Source organism: Myotis daubentonii, chromosome 2 (genome assembly GCF_963259705.1).
Source record: "Myotis daubentonii chromosome 2, mMyoDau2.1, whole genome shotgun sequence".
Taxonomy (NCBI): Eukaryota; Metazoa; Chordata; class Mammalia; order Chiroptera; family Vespertilionidae; genus Myotis; species Myotis daubentonii.
The window spans coordinates 11,512,461-11,535,574 of record NC_081841.1 but is presented as its reverse complement, the minus strand read 5'-3'; the positions used below and the strand labels follow the sequence as shown (position 1 = coordinate 11,535,574).

General features: G+C 49.9%; 1 protein-coding gene across 9 annotated transcripts in view; it reads left to right on the top strand.

The window, feature by feature from the left end:
- ABTB3 (ankyrin repeat and BTB domain containing 3) overlaps nt 1–23,114 on the top strand; it is a 262,019-nt gene that overhangs the window by 178,652 nt on the left and 60,253 nt on the right. For 8 of the 9 annotated variants that reach the window (XR_009451115.1, XR_009451114.1, XM_059681746.1 and 5 more), the window contains exon 4: nt 17,942–18,094. Coding sequence is in view for 7 of the 9 variants with exons in the window: in XM_059681746.1 (XP_059537729.1) it covers nt 17,942–18,094 (153 nt within the window). In the remaining 2 variants the exon portion in view is untranslated. Of the gene's footprint in view, nt 1–17,698; nt 17,843–17,941; nt 18,095–23,114 lie in introns of those variants that run through there. The other variant, XM_059681750.1, reaches the window with a different exon arrangement.

Genomic DNA, 23,114 nt, shown 5'->3' with positions numbered 1-23,114 from the left:
ATGAACATAAAGCAATGGTTCCATCCTACAAAGAGTCTGATAAAGTGGCCAGTCCATTGAATTTGGAGTGTTGGGTGGGAGGGACTCTAAAGTCATCTAGTCCAACCACCCATTGGGTGTTTGACTCTCTTTCCTAACATCCTCCCCAAGGGACTGTCCAGGGCCCCAGACCTTGAAGCTTCAGAGAGCCGAGACTCCTCTGAGGTCTTGGTTGTGTGCCCATGAGAGCTGCTCCCTGGAGCTACCGCCATTCCTCCTTCTTTTGCTCCTTGGGATTTCCAGAACCAGTCCAATTCCTAATTCAAATGTAACTTTTCATTGTTTAAAAACCGCTGCAGCCCGGCCAGCGTGGCTCAGTGGTTGAGCGTTGACCTATGAACCAGGAGGCCACTGGTTCGATTCCAGGTCAGGGCACATGCCTGGGTTGAAGGCTCAATTCCCAGTAGGGGCTGTGCAGGAGGCAGCTGATCAATGATTCTCATCATTGATGTTTCTATTTCTCTTTTCCTCTCCTTCCTCTCTGAAATCAAAAACTATATATTTTAAAAATAAATAAATAAAAACAGCTGCAATTTTCAGAATACCTTCTGTGTGCCAGGCAAGCCTGCCGGGCACATATTACCTCATTTTCAGGTTGGAACTTTGGGCTCATTGGCCAAGTGACTTGCTGAGATTTGGTCACTGACCCATGTAACTGGCAACACCAGGATTAAAAACCAAAGCCGTCTGCCTCCAGAACCTGCACTCTTGGAAATAGCTATTAATTTAACTTGGCAAACATTTATTTAGCACCCACCCCTATGACACTCCCTGTCATGAGAATAATAGGAAGGGGTGACCACGATGAATAAGCATGGTTCATAAGTTCCAGGGCTCCCCATGCTAGTGTTTGGATGGTGAAGTCAACACCCAAGCATTGTGATAATGAGTACTTGGCTTTGGCTTGTAGCCTGGCTATTCCAGAAGGGGAAAGGGATTTATGTTTGGCCCTTTGCGTGAGCTGTTCCTGCTGGTAGCATTGGGTCAAGCCCCAGCAGGAGCCACCCGACAGAATCCGTGCCTGGGAAGGAAGGTCTATTCCCTGGGCAGTGGTCGGCAAACTGCGGTTCGCGAGCCACATGCGGCTCTTTGGTCCCTTGAGTGTGGCTCTTCCACAAAATACCACGTGCGGGCGTGCACGTACAGTGCGATTGAAACTTCGTGGCCCATGTGCAGAAGTCGGTATTTTGTGGAAGAGCCACACTCAAGGGGCCAAAGAGCCGCATGTGGCTCGGGAGCCGCAGTTTGCCGACCACTGCCCTGGAGGATAAAAGCAGAGGCGGAGAGGGGGGTGTGGAAAGATGGAAGGTGTGAGACCCATGTGTTTAATCAGGTTTGAGTAACGCGAAGCTTCACCTTGGACGCATCCCAGGACTGAGCAGAGAGGACTACAGCAAGTCTGAGAGGCTGGAAAGCTAGAAGCCAAATAAGCACAGGTGTAAGAAACGGATGGGCAACCCAGCCTGTGCACGGAGCATGTATGCAGGAGCTCCCCCTTCAGGCAGCGTGTGGAATTGCAGCGGCTGTGGCTGGCGGACTTAGAAGGACCTGGACAGGAAGGACCCTGGCAAGATGGGGCTTTTTTGTTAGCGGATTTACGTTCCTGGTTGTGTTTTCCTTAACCTGGTGTTTAAATTGGTAACAGCTTCGGTTAAGTGTGTTAGATGCCTGATGTACAGGAAGAAACCTGAATGTTGTTCTTCCGTATAATTGTACTTCTATACCTATTACCTCGTTTATCTTCTCTGTGGCCCTGTGAAAAGGGGCCAATGAGCATTATCCTCACTCTCTAGGTGACAGAGGGATCGAAGGGTTAGGGGACATCTTTGCCTCATCCACTCATCATGCACCCAGCTTCCATTCAGAACAAGCGCCCACACCCCAGCCGTATCCGACACCCCCACCTGTCTGCCAGCCCACATCCCTCCATCTCGGAGAAGTGCTGCTCCGGACCTGGCCGGGGCTCCCTGGCCTGGACCAGAGCTGCTTTGGTCCCTCGGGGTGGTAATGACTCTGCCTCCCGCGGGGGCTGGCCCCGGAGCTCAGCCCCTCCCTTCCCTGGCTGATTGGGAGAGGAGGCTGCAGGAAGTCTGCTGAGAGGGCTGCACAGAGCATGGTGGGTTGGTAGGGGACCCAGCCTGTCCCCTTTCCACCTCGCCAGGTAATCAGCCCTGAGGGTCCTTTCCTAGAAAGCACCAAAGTCCAGCTGAAAATATGGCCCTGCAGGTTTTCCTTGTATTAAACATCACAAGCTTCCTTTGTGGTTTCTGTCACCTCTCACTTCCAGATTTAGCAAAATGTAAAATTGGTCACATTTTGTCTGAGATGTTAATTGCACATGTTTTCTTCTCAGTTACGTGGAGATTCCATACATCGGCTAAATGGCCTCCACTGCTGCTCCTCCTCCCCCAGGCCTAGTCGCTTCCCTGATTTTTAAAGCTCTCTGGAGGGTTCTATTTTCTTCCTTCCATTCTCTGTGTTCTTTTTTCTTTTCCTCCTCCCGTTTCAAAGGGCACTCCTCTCCATCTACATGGTGACAGTCTCCTTCTTATTTATTATCCCAGTGAGTCCTGGAGCTTTGGTGCCGTCTGAGACACATGACGTTTATCTAGTCGTCATTTATACCCAGTTTAATTCTGAAATGGATTTGAGCTAGATTCTCAGTGTAAGTTCAATATAACAGAACCAGAAACACACACACACACACACACACACACACACACGAATAACAATGCAAAAAAAAAACAAACACATGTCATTAACACTAAGGAAGACCACTGTACCAGAAAAATCTCACCTTATTGCAGGTTTGTTCCTGCAATTAATCACAAAATTTAGATTTGAGTTGCCTGGCCTCCAAAGCAAAAAGGGAAACATGCATTATAAAGCTCTCGTTATCTAATTTAAACACACACACACACATGCGCGCGCACACACACACACACACACACACATACACCATGTAATCTTCACCAAAAGAGTGTTCACAAAAGGGTCTTTTCTGACGTTAGCAAGTTCAGTCCAGGGCTGATGCTCCTAGACCTTTCTGATGACCTGAATCAACTGAGGAACTTTTGAAAACAATCTGTAACCAAGTCTAGGGCTATGCCTAGGAAAATGATTGAACTGTGCTCTGGGCAGTCAGGGTCTTTTCATGTTACCTGGTCACATCTGTAAACAACAGCATTCATTATGTAAATGTGCCTGGGGGTATGGAGAGGAGTGTAGGAATCATTGCCTTTCCTACTTGAGCTGATCTTAGAGTTCGTATAGCCCAGCCTCCCCACTTCTCAGAGGAAGAACTGAAACTCCTCAGCACTCAGTGACTCACCCAGTGCCACCCCGGTCTTTGGAGAAGTGATATAATAATGCCTAAGCACGTGAGCTTTGGCTTCTGGCAGCCCCAACAGTGATAGTATTCCCTATAAGTTACTGAATGTTGCTAAGCCTCAGTTTGCTCATCTGTAAAATAGGGATGCTAATAAGTATCTCCCAAGGATCCTATATAATAAAAGCCTAATATGCTAAGTGTCCGACCATTCATTCAACCATTTGACTAGTCGCCATTATGTGCACTGACCACCAGGGGGCAAATGCTCCAACCAGTAGCTTAGTTTGCTGCTGGGGTCTGGCCGATGGGGACTGGGCAAGATGGGCCGGACACGCCCTTGAGCCCTCTCGTGGTCCCTTCCTGGCCCTGATTGTGCACCAGTGGGGTCCCTCAGTCTGGCCTGTTCCCTCTTGCAATCCGGGACCCCTCAGGGGATGTTGGAGAGCCGGTTTTGGCTCAATCCCCGCAGGCCAGGCCTAGGGACCCCACTGGTGCACGAATCCATGCACCAGGCCTCTCATTTTATAATAATTAAATGAAATCTATTATTACATATAAAGCTTTTGCACAGAGCCTGGGACATTGTAAGCATTCGAGAAATGATGGATGTTCTAAAATCCTGAAAATTCTAATGATGGTGAGATCATGATAATGGAAAAACGAGGTAAAAACTCCAGGTGGTGTAATATCTCCTGTCGCCCTCTTTACACCGCCATTCTACCAGGATTCTTGTCTGAAGTTATGCTGACCTGAAGGACATCCTTTAGAACTACATTACATGGCTGTATAAAGCTAAACGAATTAAAACGGAATAAAAATCAGAATTTTAGCAACTCAGTTGCATCACTCACATTCTTTTTTAAAAAATATGTATTTTTATTGACTTCAGAGAAGAAGGGAGAGGGAGAGAGAGACAGAAACATCAATAATGAGAAAGACTCATTGATCGGCTGCCTCCTGTACACCCCCTCCTGGGGATCAAGCCCGAAACCCGGGCATGTGCCCTGAACGGGAATCAAACTGTGACTTCCTGGTTCCTAGTGTGATGCTCAACCACTGAGCCACGCCAGCCAGACCCATCACCCACATTCTAAGTGCTCAGCAGCCATCAGTGGTTTGTGGCTGTTGTTTTGGACGGCGCAGACACAGAACATTTCCATAATAGCAAGAAATCCTATTGGAGGCTGCCTTCGTGGCTCCCCCCAACCCCCCCCCCAACTTCCTTATATCAGTATTTTTGTTAGTTATTTATTTCCAAATAGTATACTATCACTTTAAACTAGAAGAAAAGGTCCTCTGGTCTCTGGCCTTCCCTGGGGAGTACATCTGAGTCGCACAGAGCCTCAAGGATGCAGTCCCATCGCTAATTAGTAGCAGAGCCGCTACGAAACACACTTCTGACTCAGGGCATGAGTCACTCCGTGGTGGCCTGCGAGGCCCCGGGGATCGGCTGCCTTGGGTCTGTTGTGATAAGTAGGGCTGGAGTATGAATTTCAGCCACCCTGTCATACTGCCGAATGCAGGGTAATGTGAGTTTAAAGGGTTGCTTACAAGAGAATAGAATATCATTTTCTCAAAGCCACAGCCCAGTGGCAGCGATGGCAAGGACAGCACGGGGAAGCTCTGGACCACGCTCGACCTCTCCTTTTTACGCCACTTAGTTGTCTGGAAGAAAGAGGTTCTGTGTGGTCTTTTAAAATTGACCTGTTCGGGGAATAGCATTCAGCCCTGAGAGAGAAGGAAGTCCTGCCATTTGCAACTGCACGGATGAACTGGAGGGCATTATGCTAAGGAAATAAGTCAGGTAGAAAGACGAGTACTGTATGATCACCCTTATATTTGGAATCTAAAAGGCTGGACCCGTAGAAACAGTGGAATGATGGCTCCCAGGGGCTGGGGGGAGGTGGGGAAAGATGTTGATCAAAGTGTGCAAACTTCCAGCTGTCAGATGAATACATTCTGGGGACCTAATGTACTGCATGGGGAGTACAGTCACCTGTATGGTATTATGTACTTGGAAACTGCTAAGAGAGGAAATCTTAAACATCCTCCCCATGGAAAGGGAACGGCAGTAAGGTGAGGTGATGGAGGTGTTAACTAGCCTACAGTGGTCATCATTTGGCAACATGTAAGTGCATCAGATCATCACAGTGTACACCTCACACGTACACAATGTGACATGTCAACTACATCTCAATACACCTGGGGAAATAGCTAAAATAAGATAAAATTGATCTGTTCGTTTTGAATTTAAAGTATTTCTTTGCAAGAGGACTTTTTCAAGGATAACGACTTTTATTGATGTTTTTATCGGTTGGGTTCATTATGATGAACTCAAAGCCACTTCCAGGAAATCTTCACAAGGTGGATGAACAAACGCAACTTCCTGTGACATAGTGTACACCTGTACATGAACAGACAAATAATTGTAACAAATAATCTCATAAATGTAGTTTCATGGGAACAATATAGTCCCAGGGTTCCAGGTTCACAGTCTTTAGAAAATAACTGTTGTTGTTAAACAGAAAGAAACTCAAATTCCTGAGTTTTAGTGGCACAATGAAGTGAAGAGAGAGATTTAGCTTAAATGTCATGGAAACTAATATGAGTGTCACTTGGAATTAGGTTTGACTATGAGTGACCAAAAAAAAAAACAACCACATAGCAGGTATTTAAACAAGATAGGAGTTATTTCTTATGGAAACAGAGTCTGGGAGTAAGAATCCAGAGCAGGTGTGACCACCTGAGCAATCGTCAGAAATCCAGGTCCTTCTTACATCTTTTGGCTCTGCCATCATCACCACGTGGCTCCCACCTCGTGGCCCAGTTTGGCTGCCTGAGCACCAGCCACGGTGTCTGCCTTCTTGCCAGCAGAATGGAAGAAGACCAGAAATAGTTGGGCCACCTCCCTGTAGGGACCTTCCTAGAAGTCTTACAAGAAACCTCTGTCTGTGTCATCGTGAGGACCAATGTAAGGGAGACTGAAAAATGTATTCTAGGGGATCATACGCCCAGATAAAGACTATGAGGGTGTATTACTAAGGAAGAGGAGGATTACACTTGGAGAGGGCACCCAGCAGTCTCTGCCAGGGAGTAAAAATCATCTCTGTAACTTTCTAAACAAACGGTTATGGCGAACCCATTGTTTTGCATTCTCGGAGGTATTTTTGTCAACCCCTTCTTCATGTCTCTCTTCAAATACTTTTCTGACTTTGTGTTTTTCAACTGCAATTCTAAGGAAAGGTTGAAGTGTTAAGGATTTACAGTTTTACTCCAGAAGGTACAAGGCCCTCTACGATTCTCTCCTTATCTCTCTCCAATGTTATCTCCGACCAGTCCACTTCCCTCCGGGGCTCTCTGTCCTCCGTCTCAGCTCCAGCCACACCAAGCGGGATTCTTCCAAAGCACTATGCCCCCACCTGCCCCAGGGCCTCTGCACATGCTGTAGCCTCTACCTGGAAATAATAGAAAGCATAGCTACTAGCCCTGGCTCTGGGTCCAACTGCTTACATGCTCCCAGTACTGCAGCTTATAACTGTGTACCCTTAGGCAAGTCACATAACCTCTCTGTGCCTGTTTCATTATCCATAGAATGAAGATAATAACAATACTTACTGTCTGGTTTTTGTCATTATCCAATGAGCCCATGAAAGAAAATCTTCAGAATCATGCCTAGGATGTGACAAGTCCTCAATAATAACTAATTTTGTTGAGCATTTACTAAGTGCTAAGCACCTTCCAGAGATCCTCTCACTGAACCTTCACAGCAACCCTGTCGAGTGGCCTCACTATCACTTCTCCTGTTTTACACGTGAGGACACCGGAGCACAGAGAAGTTAAGGCACTTGCCTGAGGTCCCACAGCTCCAGGTGACGGAGCTTGGGCTCAAATGCAGAGCCCGCTGTCCTCAGGGCAGGTGACCTTTCCCTCACACCAACACCAGATTCGAAGGCATAGTGTGTTTTCTTTGTAAGGCCGTCTGCGACCTTCTGCCTACTTTTATGATAACCTTTTTGGAGGCAGGGGCCAGCCTAGATGACCCCTGGGAGCCCATCCTTGACCTTTGCCTCTTGGCCCCAACCAGGCCAGGCCCTGCCCTTTCAGGCTTCTCAAGCCACTGCTCCCAGGATACAAAGCTGGACAGCCTTTCCCACCTCCTGGATGTTTAGGAGGGTCCCACAGCTGCAAGGAGGGTTCTGGAGCCTCTAACAGAGCCTGTGGCTTCCCCACTTCTGAAGCCACGGCTCCCCTCCCAGGCCATTTATATCCTGGGCCGCATCGTCATTCCACCCACTGGAGATCATGTTCCCACCACAGAGGCCTCTGTACCCCACACCAGGCCCGGCTGTGGTGCAGCCACTGGCGTGGAGGGAAGAGCTGCAGGCTGGTCTGCTGATCCCTGTGTGGTGTGTGAGCACAGGACCTCAGGCCTGCCAATCACTGCAGCTCAGAGCTGGCATTGTCTAGACCTGAGAGTCCCAGCATCAGAAACCCTGCAGAGAATGGACTAGATGATGGCGAACCTTTTGAGCTCGGCGTGTCAGCATTTTGAAAAACCCTAACTTAACTCTGGTGCCGTGTCACATATAGAAATTTTTTGATATTTGCAACCATAGTAAAACAAAGACTTATATTTTTGATATTTATTTTATATATTTAAATGCCATTTAACAAAGAAAAATCAACCAAAAAAAATGAGTTCATGTGTCACCTCTGACATGCGTGTCATACGTTCGCCATCACTGGTCTAGACACAGATGCCAAGTGTAGCAAGCCGCCTTGTGGCCCCTAAAGACCCCAGGTCCTAACCCCTGCAACCTATAAACGTTATTTTACAAGGAAAAGGGGTCTTTGCAGATGTGATTCCATTAAGGGTCTTGACATGGAGAGTCTACCCTGGATTATCTGGGTGAGCCCTAAGTCCAATCACATGTGTCCTTTTAAGAGAGAGAGAGATTTGACACACAGAGAGAAGAAGAGATGATACAAACACAGGCAGAGGTTGGAGTGATGTAGCCGCAAGCCAGGGAATGCTAGCAACCACCAAAACCTGGACGAGGGAAATGGGCTCTCCCTAGATCAGTGGTTCTCAACCTTCTGGCCCTTTAAATACAGTTCCTCATGTTGTGACCCAACCATAAAATTATTTTCGTTGCTACTTCATAACTGTCATGTTGCTACTGTTATGAATCGTAATGTAAATATCTGATATGCAGGATGGTCTTAGGTGACCCCTGTGAAAGGATCGTTCGACCGCCAAAGGGGTCGCGACCCACAGGTTGAGAACCACTGCCCTAGATTCTATGGAGAGAGCACAGTCTTGCTGGTGCCTTGGTTGTGTACTTCGGGCCTCCAGCACTGTGAGATTTCCAGTTTCTGTTGTTCACAGCCACCACATTTGTGGTAGTTGGTTACAGCAGCCACGGGAAACTAACACAACCAGCAAATAGGCAGGAAGCTAGGAATATGCATTTTAACTTGTCCCCTAGGTGATTTTGAGCCCCTGCCTCCCCTCCTAAAGTGAAGAGCTAGATGGAGAATCTAGACTGAAACTCCAGGAGGACTGGATTCTTACACCCCATCACTTTGCTCCTCTGATATTCAAATTATAAGAGACGGGAGCATGTCGAATGCTTAAATGCTAATGAGAAAGGACAGAGGAGGTGGGGGTTGAGTTATGGGACTAGGGGAGGAGGTGATGGAGTCAGGGAAGGGGGGCGGGGGAGCAAGAAGGCCAAAGGAGGGAGTGGGAGCTATGGCGACAGCTGTTTGCCGACAGGGAGGAGATTGTTGTTATTCGTGTGTCATTATTGCTCTGCCTGCCCCTGCTTGTGCCTCAGACTTTATCTACAGCCCTTCAGCCCTCTGAGTCACATTCGTCAGAATGTGTGACCGGAAAGCCAAAGAAGGTTCCCTGGTAGGTCACCTGCACCTGCTGGCACTATTGGCAGAAATCACCACCTCACCCAGGTCCCCCTGGTACTTGCAGGGAATCTGCATCACCAAGCATTGATGGGGCTGACTTTCCCACTGTAAGGGACCATTCCTTTTGATACCAGATGGCTTCTTCTTTCCTAAAAGCATCGACTGCCCCATGACGCCCTGTTTCACAGTTCCCAGAAGGCGCGTCTGCACACTCGTGCTGTTGGGAAGTGGTGGTCCTCTGTGTGATCAGCCCCAAGCTTCCTCCCTGTCCCAGCCCATGTGAACGAAGGTGAAGGGGAGAATCCGTGTAGAAAGAGGAGGCTGCATCACTGCCAACAGTTGAGTCCCATGGCCCCCACTGCAGGTGTATCAGTCAGGGTTCTCCAGAGAAACAGAACAGACAGGATGTGTGTATGACTGAAGGCTGTTTGCTGATACATTTCCCTGTTCACAAGTCAGACTTTTTCCTCTTAAGGCCTCCAGCTGATTGGATCAGGCCCACCCACCTTGCGAAGGATAATCTTTTTCACTCAGAGTCCACCATTCGAATGTTAATCTCATCTATAAAAAATATATATATACATTCATAGCAACAAACAGACTAGTATTGGACCACATATCTGGGTGCTATGGCCTAGCCAAGTTGATACATAAAATTAACCATCACAAGTACCTTTTTTTTAAGCATTTACATGCCCAGAATGATGCTAAACATTGTCCTGAATACAAAATGCCTGTCAGACAATGGGATGGGTGCTTGGTTCCGAATGAACTCCCCAAGACTGAAAGGTTCTGTTTCATAAGGTGGTTGGAAGACTATAGAATCCAGGTGGGAGGCGGAACCCACTTCCCATGATAAAGCTGAAATCAGGCGCTTGCTGTCACCGCCTCCCTTGCAGCTTGGTGCGGGCTGTAAGCTAGGCTCAGCCAATCAGACCTAGTGTCCAACTTTAATGAGGAAGCCCAGGTACAAATAGGCTCCTTTTTCCATTCTGTTGTCTCCTAAGCCTCCAAGCCCCCTTGCAGCTCTCTCACTTCCGGCCTCACTCTCTCCCCCTTCAACATGATCATAGAATTCAGCTTCCCTGGTCTCTGGCTTGAGTCATAATACTCACTACAATGCCGTTACTTAAAATGTGGCCCCTAGACTGGCAGCTTCATCGTTGCCTGGGAGCTTGTTAGAAATGCAGAATCTCAGGCCCCACCCCCAGCCCACTGAATCAGAATCTGCACTTTAGCGAGATCCCTTGGCGACTCATGTACACATCCATGTTCCCGAAGCACTGACCTAGAACACACCCCTTGGGTCCTCCAACTCCAAGCTGTCTGTAGGAACCACCCCCAGGGGCAACCTGACCACACTCTGTACTTCTAGCAGGGCTGTCACCATAGTAACCAGCATGGCCCCCTCTGACCTCTGCCATCTTCCTAGCTCTGGTGCCCACCAACACAATGAGATTACAGTGAGTATTGCTATAGAAACTAGCACTGGAGAGGGTCTCCTATCAATTTTGCTGCTTTCCCTTCACTCCCTGTATCTCTGGAATTATGAGCTTTCTAAACCACAGTAAACCATATAAATTCCTCTCCAGCGTCAGAAAGACTCCACAAATAACAAAGATGAAAAGTCAGGGCCACGCAATTTATAAAGTAAAGGCATAGCAACTGCAGAGGTTTGCTCTGATTGGAAAGGAGATGACGGGCGTGCCACTCTGTGTGGCCGAGCCTTTCCTGCGTCCCGCAGAGACAAGGTTGGCTGATGCTGAAAACAACGCTGGTGACCGTGATGATAACAGCGACCGCTTACGGAGAGCTGTCTTGGTACCAGGCGCCAGGCTACGTATGTTATCCCATTCGACTCTTGCAGTAAATCTCTGTATTCGTTTCCTGCGGCTGCTGTAAAAAAAATCGCCACAAGCATGGAGGCTAAAACAACACATTTATTATCTTAACAGTTCTGGGAGTCAGAAGTACAGAATCAGTCTTATGGGGCTACAGCCAGGTGTCGGCGGGGCAGGTTCCTCCCGGAGGCTGCAGGGGAGACTCTGTTCCCTTGTTCCCGGAGGCCACCTGCTTTCCTTGGCTCAGGACCCCTTTCTTGCATTAGTTCAGTTTCTTTTTAAAAAAAAAAAAATGTTTGTATTGATGTCAGAGAGAGGAAGGGAGAGAGAGAGAGAACTATCCATGATGAGAGAGAATCATTGATTGGCTGCCTCTCACACACGCCCTACTGGCGATTGAACCTGCAACCCGGGCATGTGCTCTGACCTGGAATCCAACCAGTGACCTCCTGGTTCATGGGTTGACACTCAACCACTGAATCACACCGGCTGGGCGCATTAGTTCAACTTCTTGCTTCTGTCTCACGTCTCTTACTCCCTTCCTCCTTGGACCTTCTTGCCTCCATCTTCCTAGGACCCTTGTGACTGCATTTAGGGCCCACCTGAATAACTCAAAATAGCCCTCTTTCCTTAAAATCTTAACATGCGCAAAGTCTATTTTGCCAGATAAGGTAACGTGCATAGGTTCTAGGGATCATCACTCAGCAAACCAAAGCCTTTGAAGTAGGCATTGTTCTCATCCCATTTCCCCATGAGATAACTGAGGCTTGACGATTGAAATACCTTGTTCAAGGTCACACAGCTGGAAGGTGCAGCCAGAATCCCAATCTTGGTCAGTCTCTCTAAAGCCAGAGCTTCTAACCTCTGCACTGCAGGGCCTCCAGATGGCTTTGAATTCATCCACTGTTGCCACCAGGTTGAAGGAAGGGAACCGAAAACCATCAGCTCTCTAAAAACTTTGAGTTTCCAATGGAAGCTCCTCCATCCACCACAGACTAAAACCTCAAGGGCGGGGCAGGACTTAAGTCAAACCACAGGTGTGTTCGTCTGCCAGGGCTCCCGTAACTAATTAACACAGACTAGGTGTCTTGAACAAAAGGTATTTCTCACGGTGCTGGAGGCTGGAAGTCCGAGTTCCAAGGTGTCAGCCAGTTTGGTTTTTTCTGAGGTCTCTCTCCTTGGCTTGCAGATGCCACCCTCTTGCCACCACTCTCACGTGGGTGCCCCTCTGTGCACACACCCCTGGTGTCTCTCTCTGTGTCCTAATCTCCTCTTCTTATAAGGACACCAGTCACACTGAATTCGGTCCCATCCTAATGGCCTCATTTGAATACAGTTACATCCTGAGGTACTGGGTGTTAGGGCTTCTACACACAGATTTGGGGGAGGGCAGGTACAATGCAGCCCATATCAACAGGATTGTCTCTGACCTCAGGAACGAGGCAGTTTAGGTGTCTGAGATGAATCCCAGATGAGGCCTGTGGATGCCTCGCTCCCAGCTTTCATACTTGGTCCATGATCTTTACCATCGTGTCTCCAGCCTCAACCACAATGAATGACCTTCCCATCACCCTGGCTTCATGATCCCATTAGTTCCTGATGGCGGCTGTGACACCTCACCACAGACTTGGTGGGTTAAAACACCACACATTTATTCTCATGCAGTCCTGGAGGTCAGTAGTCCAAATCCGTTTCATCAGCCCAAAATGAAGGTGTCAGTAGGGCTGTTTCCTTTCAGAGGCTCTGAGAAAAGAACCCACTTCCTTGCCCTTTCCAGCTTCTAGAGCTGCCTTCCTGGCATTCCTTGGCTTGTGGCCCCTTCCTTCATCTTCAAAGTCAGCAGCAGAGCATCGTGCTTCGGCGTCATCCATGTCCAATCACCCTCTGTCTCTCTCTTATAAGGACCCCGGTGGTAGCATTGAGGGCCGTCAACATCCACAGGTTCCGGGGAATAGGACCTGATGTCTTTGGGGGCCACTACTCAGCCTACCACAGTGATCCTTCCTCACACACATCCTCGCCACCCCTCTGCCCTGGAGTGACGAATAGGATATGCTACATGTGAAAGCGTTTGGTAAGATGTGAAGGCCTTTTCTGCCTCAGGGCCTTTGCACAGTCTGTTATGGCTGCCTAGAGCGTCCATCCTTCTGCACACACATTTGCATATGGCAGATCCTTCGCATCTTAGAGGTTCGGTCACCTCCTCAGAGAGGCCTTCCCACTTCAACCCTGTTTATTGTCTATCCCAGCACCTCGGCACTGATCACGATTTATAATCATGATTTATAGTTTTATGTGTTTCTTACCTGTCTCCTTGCAAGACTGCAAACTTTTTGTCCCCATCACTTGCACCTTCACATGCTTCTTCCCACCTTCCCTGTTCCATACACTAGACCAGCGGTCACCAACCGGTGGTCCGTGGAACACTGATGGTCCGTGAGGTGAAAGGTTGGCGACTGCTGCACTACACCCTTCCTAAGCCCCCAGGCAGCTGGCTATGTCAATAGAATCAAAGAATTTTGCATAGGAAGGAACCAAATATACCGAGGGTCAGCCCACTCTTACCCACCATCTGATTTTGTGCATAAAGTGTTCCTGGAACACAGCCACGTTCACTCATAAATGTATTTTCTGTGACTGCTTTCTCACTGCAGTGGCAGTGTAGAGTCATTGCAACAGAGACAGTATGGCCCATAATCCCAACATATTTACTCTCTGGCTTTTTACAGAAAAGGTCTGCCAACCCCTGAAGCAGACCATCTGGCCCAAATCTACCCACTTTACAGATGAAGTCACTGAGAGACAGGCGTGTACAGACCAGAGCCAGAGTCCCACTGTGAGTCCAGATACCAGGACTGGAATTCAGTTCTGCAGAATCCCACACCTCGCTTCTCCCACAGATTATACCCTCCTCCTTAGCACCCAGCCCTCCCCAACCAGAGACGGTCACCCGCAGCACCAGCTCTGTCCTCATGCTTCAGAAAGGCCCCGCTGTGGATGCACTCAATCTCCTACTTGCATTTGGGCCCAATGACCTTCCTGGGCTCACTTGTTCTCTTGACCCTGCAAGAAGCCATCTAGGCTTCTCCTTCCCTCCAGAGCCTCTGGTCCCACCCCACAGGCCTTCTCTTCGAGCGCCATAGCATTGAATGTGTATCCCCCCCTACTCACCCCAGGCCACCTGGTCACAGGTGGATGCTCAAACCTGGCTTGCCCCAGAATTCCCAGAGGAGCTTGTATAGAATGCAGATGCCCGGGCCCCAGACCTGTCGAACCGAAACTCTGGGGGTGAAAACAGGGCCTTGGAGGTTTTCACACACTCCCCCATGATCCTGATGTTAAAACAGCCTAAAGGGCCACTTCATTAAGCCATGCGCTCCTCTAGGCTTTAGTCACTCCAGACAACTTCAGAGCCACGTCTGTAGCCAGTGGGACAATGTTCTCTTACAAAACCTATACGGAGAATGCAGCCTTTTTCCCCCTTAACATTCTTTACCTGCTCAACTCAAGGCCCTGGAATTCTTTCCCATCTCCAGCTCCTCCCAAAGAAACATCACAAGCCCTCCTACTTCTCCCCCTCTGTGTAGACCAGATAAGAAGACTTTTAAATGAGTTGCTGGCAAAGACTTCATGAGCTTCTAAGCTATTGAGGTCAGAGTGACGAAAAGAAGGCAATGTGGGAAGGCGAGAATAGGTACATAGAAAATTCCATGAGGGGCTGGAATCCTCAGGATCCAGGGTACTTATCCTGGTGCTGGCCGGCCGTCTTGGTCAAGGCATGGCTCTGCAGGCGGCACAGCCTTTTTCTCCTCTTGGGCACTCATCAGGAGTCAGCCGCCTGCCTGTGGCTCGGCATCTCACATGCAAGTCAGCAGCCAAGGGGAGTCTGTGATGGAGTCCCAGCCCCAGGGTCTGGGAGTTGTGGGCTGCGCTCAGGGGCACTAAACAGAGGAAAGGCAGGGGGCGGGAGGTGTGTGTGTGGGGGGGGGGGGGGGGCGGGCCTTGCTGCCTCTGCAGAGCAACCCAGGGGAGTTCTCTCTGAGCTCTCGGGGCTGGTTTCAGCAGTGATGGAGACACAGTGCCAAAAATAAGTCCTGCTCACCTAGGACAGTAGACTCCAATTCAATTTCAATTCAAGGTGTGTTTATTGAGTGCCTGATTCAGTTTAGGTGATGGAGAGAATGAGAGGATGAGGGCAACAGCCTACGCCGCAGGCCAATCCAGGCAGAAATAACCTAGGAATCTGCCCCCACAGGTCCCTGGGCCCAGAAACTCAATTTTTTATCCACTTCACCCAGTAAAAAGTGGGTAAATCTTAGTCTGGCTCATGAACAAATATTGATGAAGTGCTTGTGGACTGCCAGGCATTGTCCTGGGACTGGGGCTGCATTGGTGAACGGAGCAGCCCCAGGTCCCTGCCACATGGAGTCTACGTTCTCATGGGACATCTGCAAGGCCATGGGGTCAGGCCTGTGCTGTTGAGTCTGCCCTGGGAGGGAGCCAGGTGCAGCGGAGTCGCCAGGAGAAACATTGAGGGAGAGGTGGGATCTGAACTGTGTTTTGAAGGCTAAGTGGAGCGTACATTCTGAAAGGGCTGGAGGCCTGTCAGACGGGGGTCTGAGCTGCATGGACAGGACTGAGCATGACACAACATCAGGGAGGGGTCCATGGCCAGATCAGCTCCCCCGGGGACACAGGTGGATGCTGGGTAACAGTGTGTGCTGGGAAGTTGGGCAAAAGAATGTCGCTACCACATGGGGTTATGGCACATGGGCTATGCAGTCAAATGATGTGGGCCTGACTCCCAGCTCTCTCAGACTTGCTAACCCTCTGATCCAGGGCATGCTACTTAACCTCAATAAACCCCATTCTCCTAATCTAGAAAATAGGCAAAATCATAACTAGCTCGTAGGTTGGTCCTAAGCATTTAGATGAGATCACAAACGATTTTTTAAAAAGGTTTAGCTGTTTATTATTATTGACATTGGATAACTAGGCCTGGAATCCAGAAAAACTGGAACCCGCTGCCAAAAACTCGGTGGGAAGCTCACAACATCTGCATGCAGTGCGAGATCTGCTACTTGTAAACCCTTCTGTGTACCACCCCCTCGCTCCCATGGCAACCATGATGGCCTGAGTGGTGGCACCAGGGCGAGGATGAGGCCAGAGAGGCACCTAGAACATATTTGCATGAATGATCTGGCTACCTTGAATTTTGCCCCATTTGCCTCACCCTAATCCCAGCCCTGCTGAGTGGTAAGATACCTTCTTGATCTACACAGTGTTTCTCAAAGTGTAGTCCTTGGTCTGCCTAAATCATATCACAGAGCCTGCTTATTAAAATTATGTTCCTGGACCCTATGCAGCTAACATCTATGGAGATAGGGCTGGGAATGTGCATTTTAACACACACACACACATACTCACATACCAGGTGATTCCCAAGCCCTCTGGCGATACTTCAGAGCAGAAGTTTCTCGAGTGTGGCCCCCAGCCCAGTAGCATCAGCAGTATCCAGGGATTTGCTAGAAACGGAAATTTTTGGCCATCTCTCCTGACCTACTGAATCCAACACTCTAGGGGTGGGGCCCAGCAATCTGTATTTTAACAAACCCTCCCGATAATTTGGATGCACATTCAGTTCACATGGGGGAGGTTTTAAAAACTGTCCATGAAATCAGAGTCCCGCGCTGGCCGGGTGTCTCAGTTGGTTGGAGTGTCCTCTGGTACACCCAAAGGTCGCAGGTTCAATTCTCGGTTGGGGCACACTCCTGGGTTGTGGGTTCGATCCAAGGTCGGGGCACTACAGGAGGCAACTAATCCATGTTTCTCACATCGATGTTTCTCTCTCCCTCTTTCTCTCTCTCCCACACTCTCTCTAAAATCAATAAATACATATCCATAGGTGAGGATTTTAAAAAAAAAAAATCAGAGTCCCTCCCTGCGATAGAACTCAGGTATCATCATTTTTCAAAAGCTCTGCCACCCCTCCCCAGAAACCCTAATGTGAGGGCCGTTTATAATAATCAGAGGAAGAAACAGGAAGGTGGCACAAATGATTTCCACTTAGGAAATTACAGTTGGGCCACAGGCATTGCCTCAGCTAATTCTTGCAATAAGTCAGACGCCCCGCTGTGATCCCATTAGCAGGTGAGGAACCCAGAGCTGCTGGGGTGTGCGGCCAAGCCCCGCCCCTCCCCCCCCCCCCCAGGCCCTCGCTTTGCTGGCTGTGGCTGGCGGCTGCCTGCTGACTTGGCTCTCTGCGCCTTTCCAAGGTGCTAAAGCCCGTTGGCAGCCTGGGGCTCGGGCAGAGCTGAGGCCTGGGAGGGCACCAGAGGGAAGACAGGGAGCCAGCTGGGGCTGGGAAGGGAGAGCCAAAGGACGCCTTAACATTGGGGCCAGAACAGGGAGCCCCCAAGTACCAATAACCCCCCCCCCCCCCCGGCATGAGGGCGGGGGGAGGGGGGTTCTACTAAGCACCAGATCCTGCGCTTGGTGCTTTAAGTGAGTCATCTCCCTTAGGTTCACATGATCTCCGAGGGAGATAACACTCACAGACTCGCCCCATCGTATCCTTTCACGGTCACTTTATCCTGGGTTTACAGATGAGGAAACTGAGGCCCAGAGGCTCGGGAGAGCCAGCCCCGAAGTCACCGGAGCGGTCGGGATGTCTCCAAAGGCTCTCCCACTTCTCGGGGATTCAGAGGCAGGGCCTCCGGGGAAAGCGGGGTGGGGGGCAGGGGGTGGAGCTGAGCCCGCGCCCCCGCTAACTCTTCTTCTCGCCCCCCCCCCCGCCCTCCTGCAGGCCTTTCCTCGTGCTGCCGCCACTGATGGAGTGGATCCGGGTGGCCGTGGCGCACGCCGGCCACAGGCGCAGCTTCTCCATGGACAGCGACGACGTCCGCCAAGCGGCCCGGCTGCTGCTGCCCGGCGTGGACTGCGAGCCGCGCCAGCTCAGGTAGGGCCGCCCGGCGGCCGCAGGGAGGGGGCGCCCTTCCCGGACACCGCGTCCCCGCATCCCCGCATCCCGCGGCGGGGAGACCGCAGGCAGCGCGTGGGGCTCCGGGCTCACAGCATCCGCGCCTCCAATCCCAGTCCCGCCGGGCGCTCGCTGGGCGAGCGGATTGTCGCGCTGAGATTGAAGCTCCGCGGGTGTGCATGGCAGCCTGGGATGAACAAGAAGCGAGGTCCGGGGATGGAGGGGACTGGAGCAAGGCTTTGTGGGAACGCTCTGGTTCTGCAATGACCAGATACTGTGTGCCTGAATTGCACCTGTATTCTTCCTGTTCTCTCTCCCTCTCTCACTGCCTCCCTCTCTGTCCCTCTCTCCACAAGACGCAAATGATGCCCTTCCTGTAGTTTTCTAGCAAAATCTTGCAGAGGGCAGTTCCTAGCTGGGGGAGGACACACCTCTGCTTCTTCGCGTGCACGGCAATTATTTATGGGGCCTCATTTTTTGTCCAAAGCAAACGAAATAAAACAACTCGCTCAGCCCAGTCAACATATGGTTCCAAATGCAAAAAGCACAGCAACTCAGAGGGGGGGGGAGGGGGGTGTGCACTGCCCTTGTCACCATTTTGAAATCCCCACTGCCCCTCCCATGAGAGACTGCCCCTCCTCTGAAGTTCATCTAGCCCGTCGTGTGGCCAGGCAGTAGAGATTGCCACCCTTCCAGGATCTGGTTGGGGTCTGCAAGGAGATGGAGGGTGTGCAGCATAAAACACACAGCCCACCGAAGGCCCAGGGGTGCCTCTGAGCCCCCCAGAACATGCAGGGTGCTGATCCAAGTCATCATTGCTAGTGTTGATGGACTGTGTGCCATGTGCTTGACACTGTTCTAAGTGCTTTGCACAGATTAATTAACACCCACTATTACCCAAACCCTGCAAGGTGGGTACCATTATGCCCACTTTACAGATAAAGAAACTCGGGCACAGGTACGTGAAGTAACATACCTAAGACCACAGGACTAGTAAGTAGTAGAGCCAGGATAGGAGTTCAGGCAGTCCAGACACCTGGGTTCCTATTTGTAACCACTGAGTTGTACTGTTCTCAGGTGTCTGTCTAGGCCAGGGGTGGGCAAACTTTTTGACTCGAGGGCCACAATGGGTTCTTAAACTGGACCGGAGGGCCGGAACAAAAGCATGGTTGGAGTGTTTGTGTGAACTAATATAAATTCAAAGTAAACATCATTACATAAAAGGGTACGGTCTTTTTTTTTTTTTAGTTTTACTCATTTCAAACGGGCCGTAGTTTGCCCACAGCTGGTCTAGGCAGTTTCTGGCTGTGCCACCATTCCTTACACCGTGTCACCTAAAGTCACAGCAGGTCTTGGGGAAAGGCTGGGAAGCAGTCAGTTATTGAGCACCTACTATGTGAAGTTATCCGTTGCAACAAGAGATTTGTATTCGTTACTTGTCTCCTTCAATCCCCAAAGCAGCCTCCTGAGGTGAATGTGATATTCCCATGTTACAGATCAGGGAGTGGAGGTGCCGGGGATGAGGTCCTGTGGCTCACAGAGACACTGTAGCTTAAAGGTTAGGAGCCTGGACTCCAGAGTCCCATTGCCTGGGTCCCGATCCCACCGCCATGGCTAATTAGCTGTGCAACCTTGGGCAAGTTAGTTAACCTCTCTGGACCTTAGTTTCCCCACCCGATACATGGACATAATAATAGCACTCCCCTTGGAGTCTGGTGCAAGCACAAAGTGGGGTCATGAACATGAAGCACCTGTAGACAATGCCAGAAAGGGAGTAAGTACTCACGACCTGGGCTTCCTTGTTAGCTAGCCCTGCCCCAAGTCTGTGTCCCTGACATAGTAATGAAGGCTCATACATAGGCGTTGCTTTATATTCTTAAAGGCTTTTAACCCTTCCTCAGGTGAGCCTCCTAAACAACCAGTGTTGTGATCCAGAAAAAATATATAGTGCTTCCATTTTACAGAGGAAGAAATCAAGGCTCAGCAAGATGAGGTAACTCTCTCGACATCACACAGATATTAAGTGGCAGAGTTTGGAGCCGTATTTCAAACCCAGACATCCAGAGATATCACCCATTTTTCTGGTCCTCTTGGAGGACACTAATCACGCTCTTCCAGATGCTTCTAATCCTTATAATTCCTCAAACTGCACAGGAGCTTCAAGGTTCATCTCCATGTCCCTCCTCCCACGTGGAGCTTCTGCTGCATGTCTAGTGCTCAGGTGTGTGTCATTCTGACGGCCACACCAGGAGGTCGGTTTCAGCATTGTCCAGTTTGAGGCCTCAGCGCGGGGGTTCCGGGGACGGGGGTGATCTGGCAGGCCAGTGTGAGATCACTCAGATCCGGGAGACAAAGAAGTCAGTCCCATGTGAGTCTCTAGGCTATTTTTGGTCATTTATCTCTAAATTCTTGACTCATTTGTCTCCAGAAGGATCATTTGTGTGTAGAGAATATACTAATTGATTGTTCCAGCTCAGTTTTCAAGTTCAGAGATCATTTTCAAAGAGAAAACTAAAACATAGTATTTCATTAGCTTTCCTAAATAATAAGTATAAACTTCTAAGTTCCATTTAACAGCACATGAAAGGATGAATTCGGGTTTTCTTTTAAAGAGTACCTATTTTTTTAGTCTACACAACATATAGATACATCTGTACCTATATTTCCCAGGCTCATCTAATGCGATGTGAAGTAGGAATTACTGTCTCCAGTTTGCAGGTAACAGGGTCAAAGAAGTCTTGTGCATCCATATTTCCTTCTTACTCTGAGCCTCGCACTAACTGTCTTCATGGTATTTCCCCATTTTACAGATAGGGAAGCTGAGGCTAATTGAGGTGGTGGAACTTGTCCAGGTCACACAGCTACTGTGAGGCAGATGAGGTCTAGAATGGAGGTCTTGGCGAATGGAGGTAAAAACACAGTCTCCTTGTCTCTCGACCCTCCCAGACAGTCAACTTCCAAGTTGCCAGACTGGCTCCTAGTTCTGAGTCAGTCAGAGCTGAGCTCCTTTTTCTAAATAAACAGCCCTAGAAAAGTGGGGGTAGTTTGGCAGTCTAAAAGGTGCAGGAACTTGGAACTTGGTGTTGGCCGGCCGGAGTGTCAGTGACAGTTAACACGTATCATTACCTACCGGCTGTCGGAGGGACAGAGAGAGCAGAGTCAGGGATTCCCAGGCCTGACGCTAGTGCTGCCACTGATTTTCAGAGTGACCTTGGGCGAAGGCTGTGGGAATTCCGCTTTGGTCTTTATTCGGCTACAGGAAAGCCTCACCATGGTGACCAGGTTCATTCAAAAGGAATCCATTTGATGCGGCTGCAATTTGTAAGAGGTAGCCCATTTATTCTTCCTTAAAGTATCAGATCATCTAAACCTGGGAAATGCGGCCTTGTTTTCCCCTGTCTTTTGGGAGGTGGAGAAAAATAAGGGAAAGAACAAATAATACACTCTGGCAGGGTTTGCACTTTTTTTCCCATTAATTGGTTTTAAAACATTTTAGACATTTAAAGAGTAAATACTGTTGTTTTTCTCATATTTGTAAGAGGCAGTTTTTTTACTCCAAAATGAGGCTGTGTTCAAATAGTAGTAGTAAGGGGTATTCCCAGATCCTCTCTTAGCTGATAAATGGTACCTACCCACGGGATTTGGGGGTTGTTGGAGCCACAAGCTCCCTCCAGGAAATGGCTCATCTTTGTGCAGGTGTTTCTTAAATTCAAACCAGACTTTGAGCTGTCCCAGGTGGATACGTTTGGAGATGGTAAGGTACAAAGGGTGTTAGGGTGGGACTCAGGAGACCTGGGTCATTGTGTCCATTCCCTCGCTCTTTCGTTATATGTACTGAGCACCTACTAAGGACCAAACCCCACACTAGAGGCTGTCACCTGGGTCTACTGCTTTCTGGAAGGTGACCTTGGGCCAGTCACTCCACCCACCTCACACCCTGTAAAGATGTGGGTGACAACTCCTTCATGGGATGAGGACCCTTGTGCAGAGGGTCCTGTGTGAATTTAATGAATTGCTTCACTGTTTGATCTGCTACTTTTAACCCTTCTCAGGTCTCCTGGCCAGGGGTTCATGGAAGAGACTGGGGGTGGGAGACAGGTCTTGAGCCACATCCCTGCCAGCCGTTTCCCCAGGTCACGTCCACCTCGACCCCTGGGTTCAGACCTGGGGCCTCTGGCTCTCTCCCGAAGACGGCCACCTGCAGAGGCGGAGCACTGGGGCCTGGGCCTGGCTCCGTGGGGCCCTGGAAGGCTCCCAGGCTCTCCAGTCAGAGCCACTGTCTCCTCTCCCCTTGAGTGCCCTTGTCCTTGGCTGGCCCTGGACAAGTCCCGCAGCTCCCCACGCTGCTCCGGCTGGGCTGCCACAGACGTTCACACAGACACCACCCCGTCTTCACCTCCACAGACGTGCAGGCCCCTGGTGACCCCACTGGGATGGCCGCCTGCCTCCCTACCCTATGTCAGTGCATTAGCGCCTCCTGGAAGACAGGAAAAGGCCCTCTCCCTGATCCCAGGAGAGCCACTTTGGGGCTCAGCCATCCTCCCCTAGTAGTGCCAGGGCCAGGCCAGGGAGCCTGTGCCAGGAGCCAAGCTGGCAAGGAGCCCTGCACTCCTCGGGCTCCTACCCAGCACTGGCTGTGTGGCTGACCTGCTACGAGTTAGCCTTGGGGGAAGGAGGGGGCAGGCAGAGGGGTTGCAGTAACTACAGAAAAAGTCTGGTAAATGCTCTACTATAAATGCAGTCAACATCTAGGTCTGGGAGAGCTAGAAATGCAAGGGGTACTGTTGGCTCTGAATCCTGCAGAATAAACAGATTCAGCAGGTAGAGAAGGTGAAGAGAGGAGGGGAAGAGGGAGGGCCTTAGAAAAAGAAGTCTGCACAGAGGGAACCGCCTATGCAAAGGCCTCAAGGTGGTGATGTGTGTTGGAGAAAACATAAGGATTTCAAACCCAGAGCACGGAGTTCAACCAACACGGCTCTGAGTATGTGGCCAGGCCCTG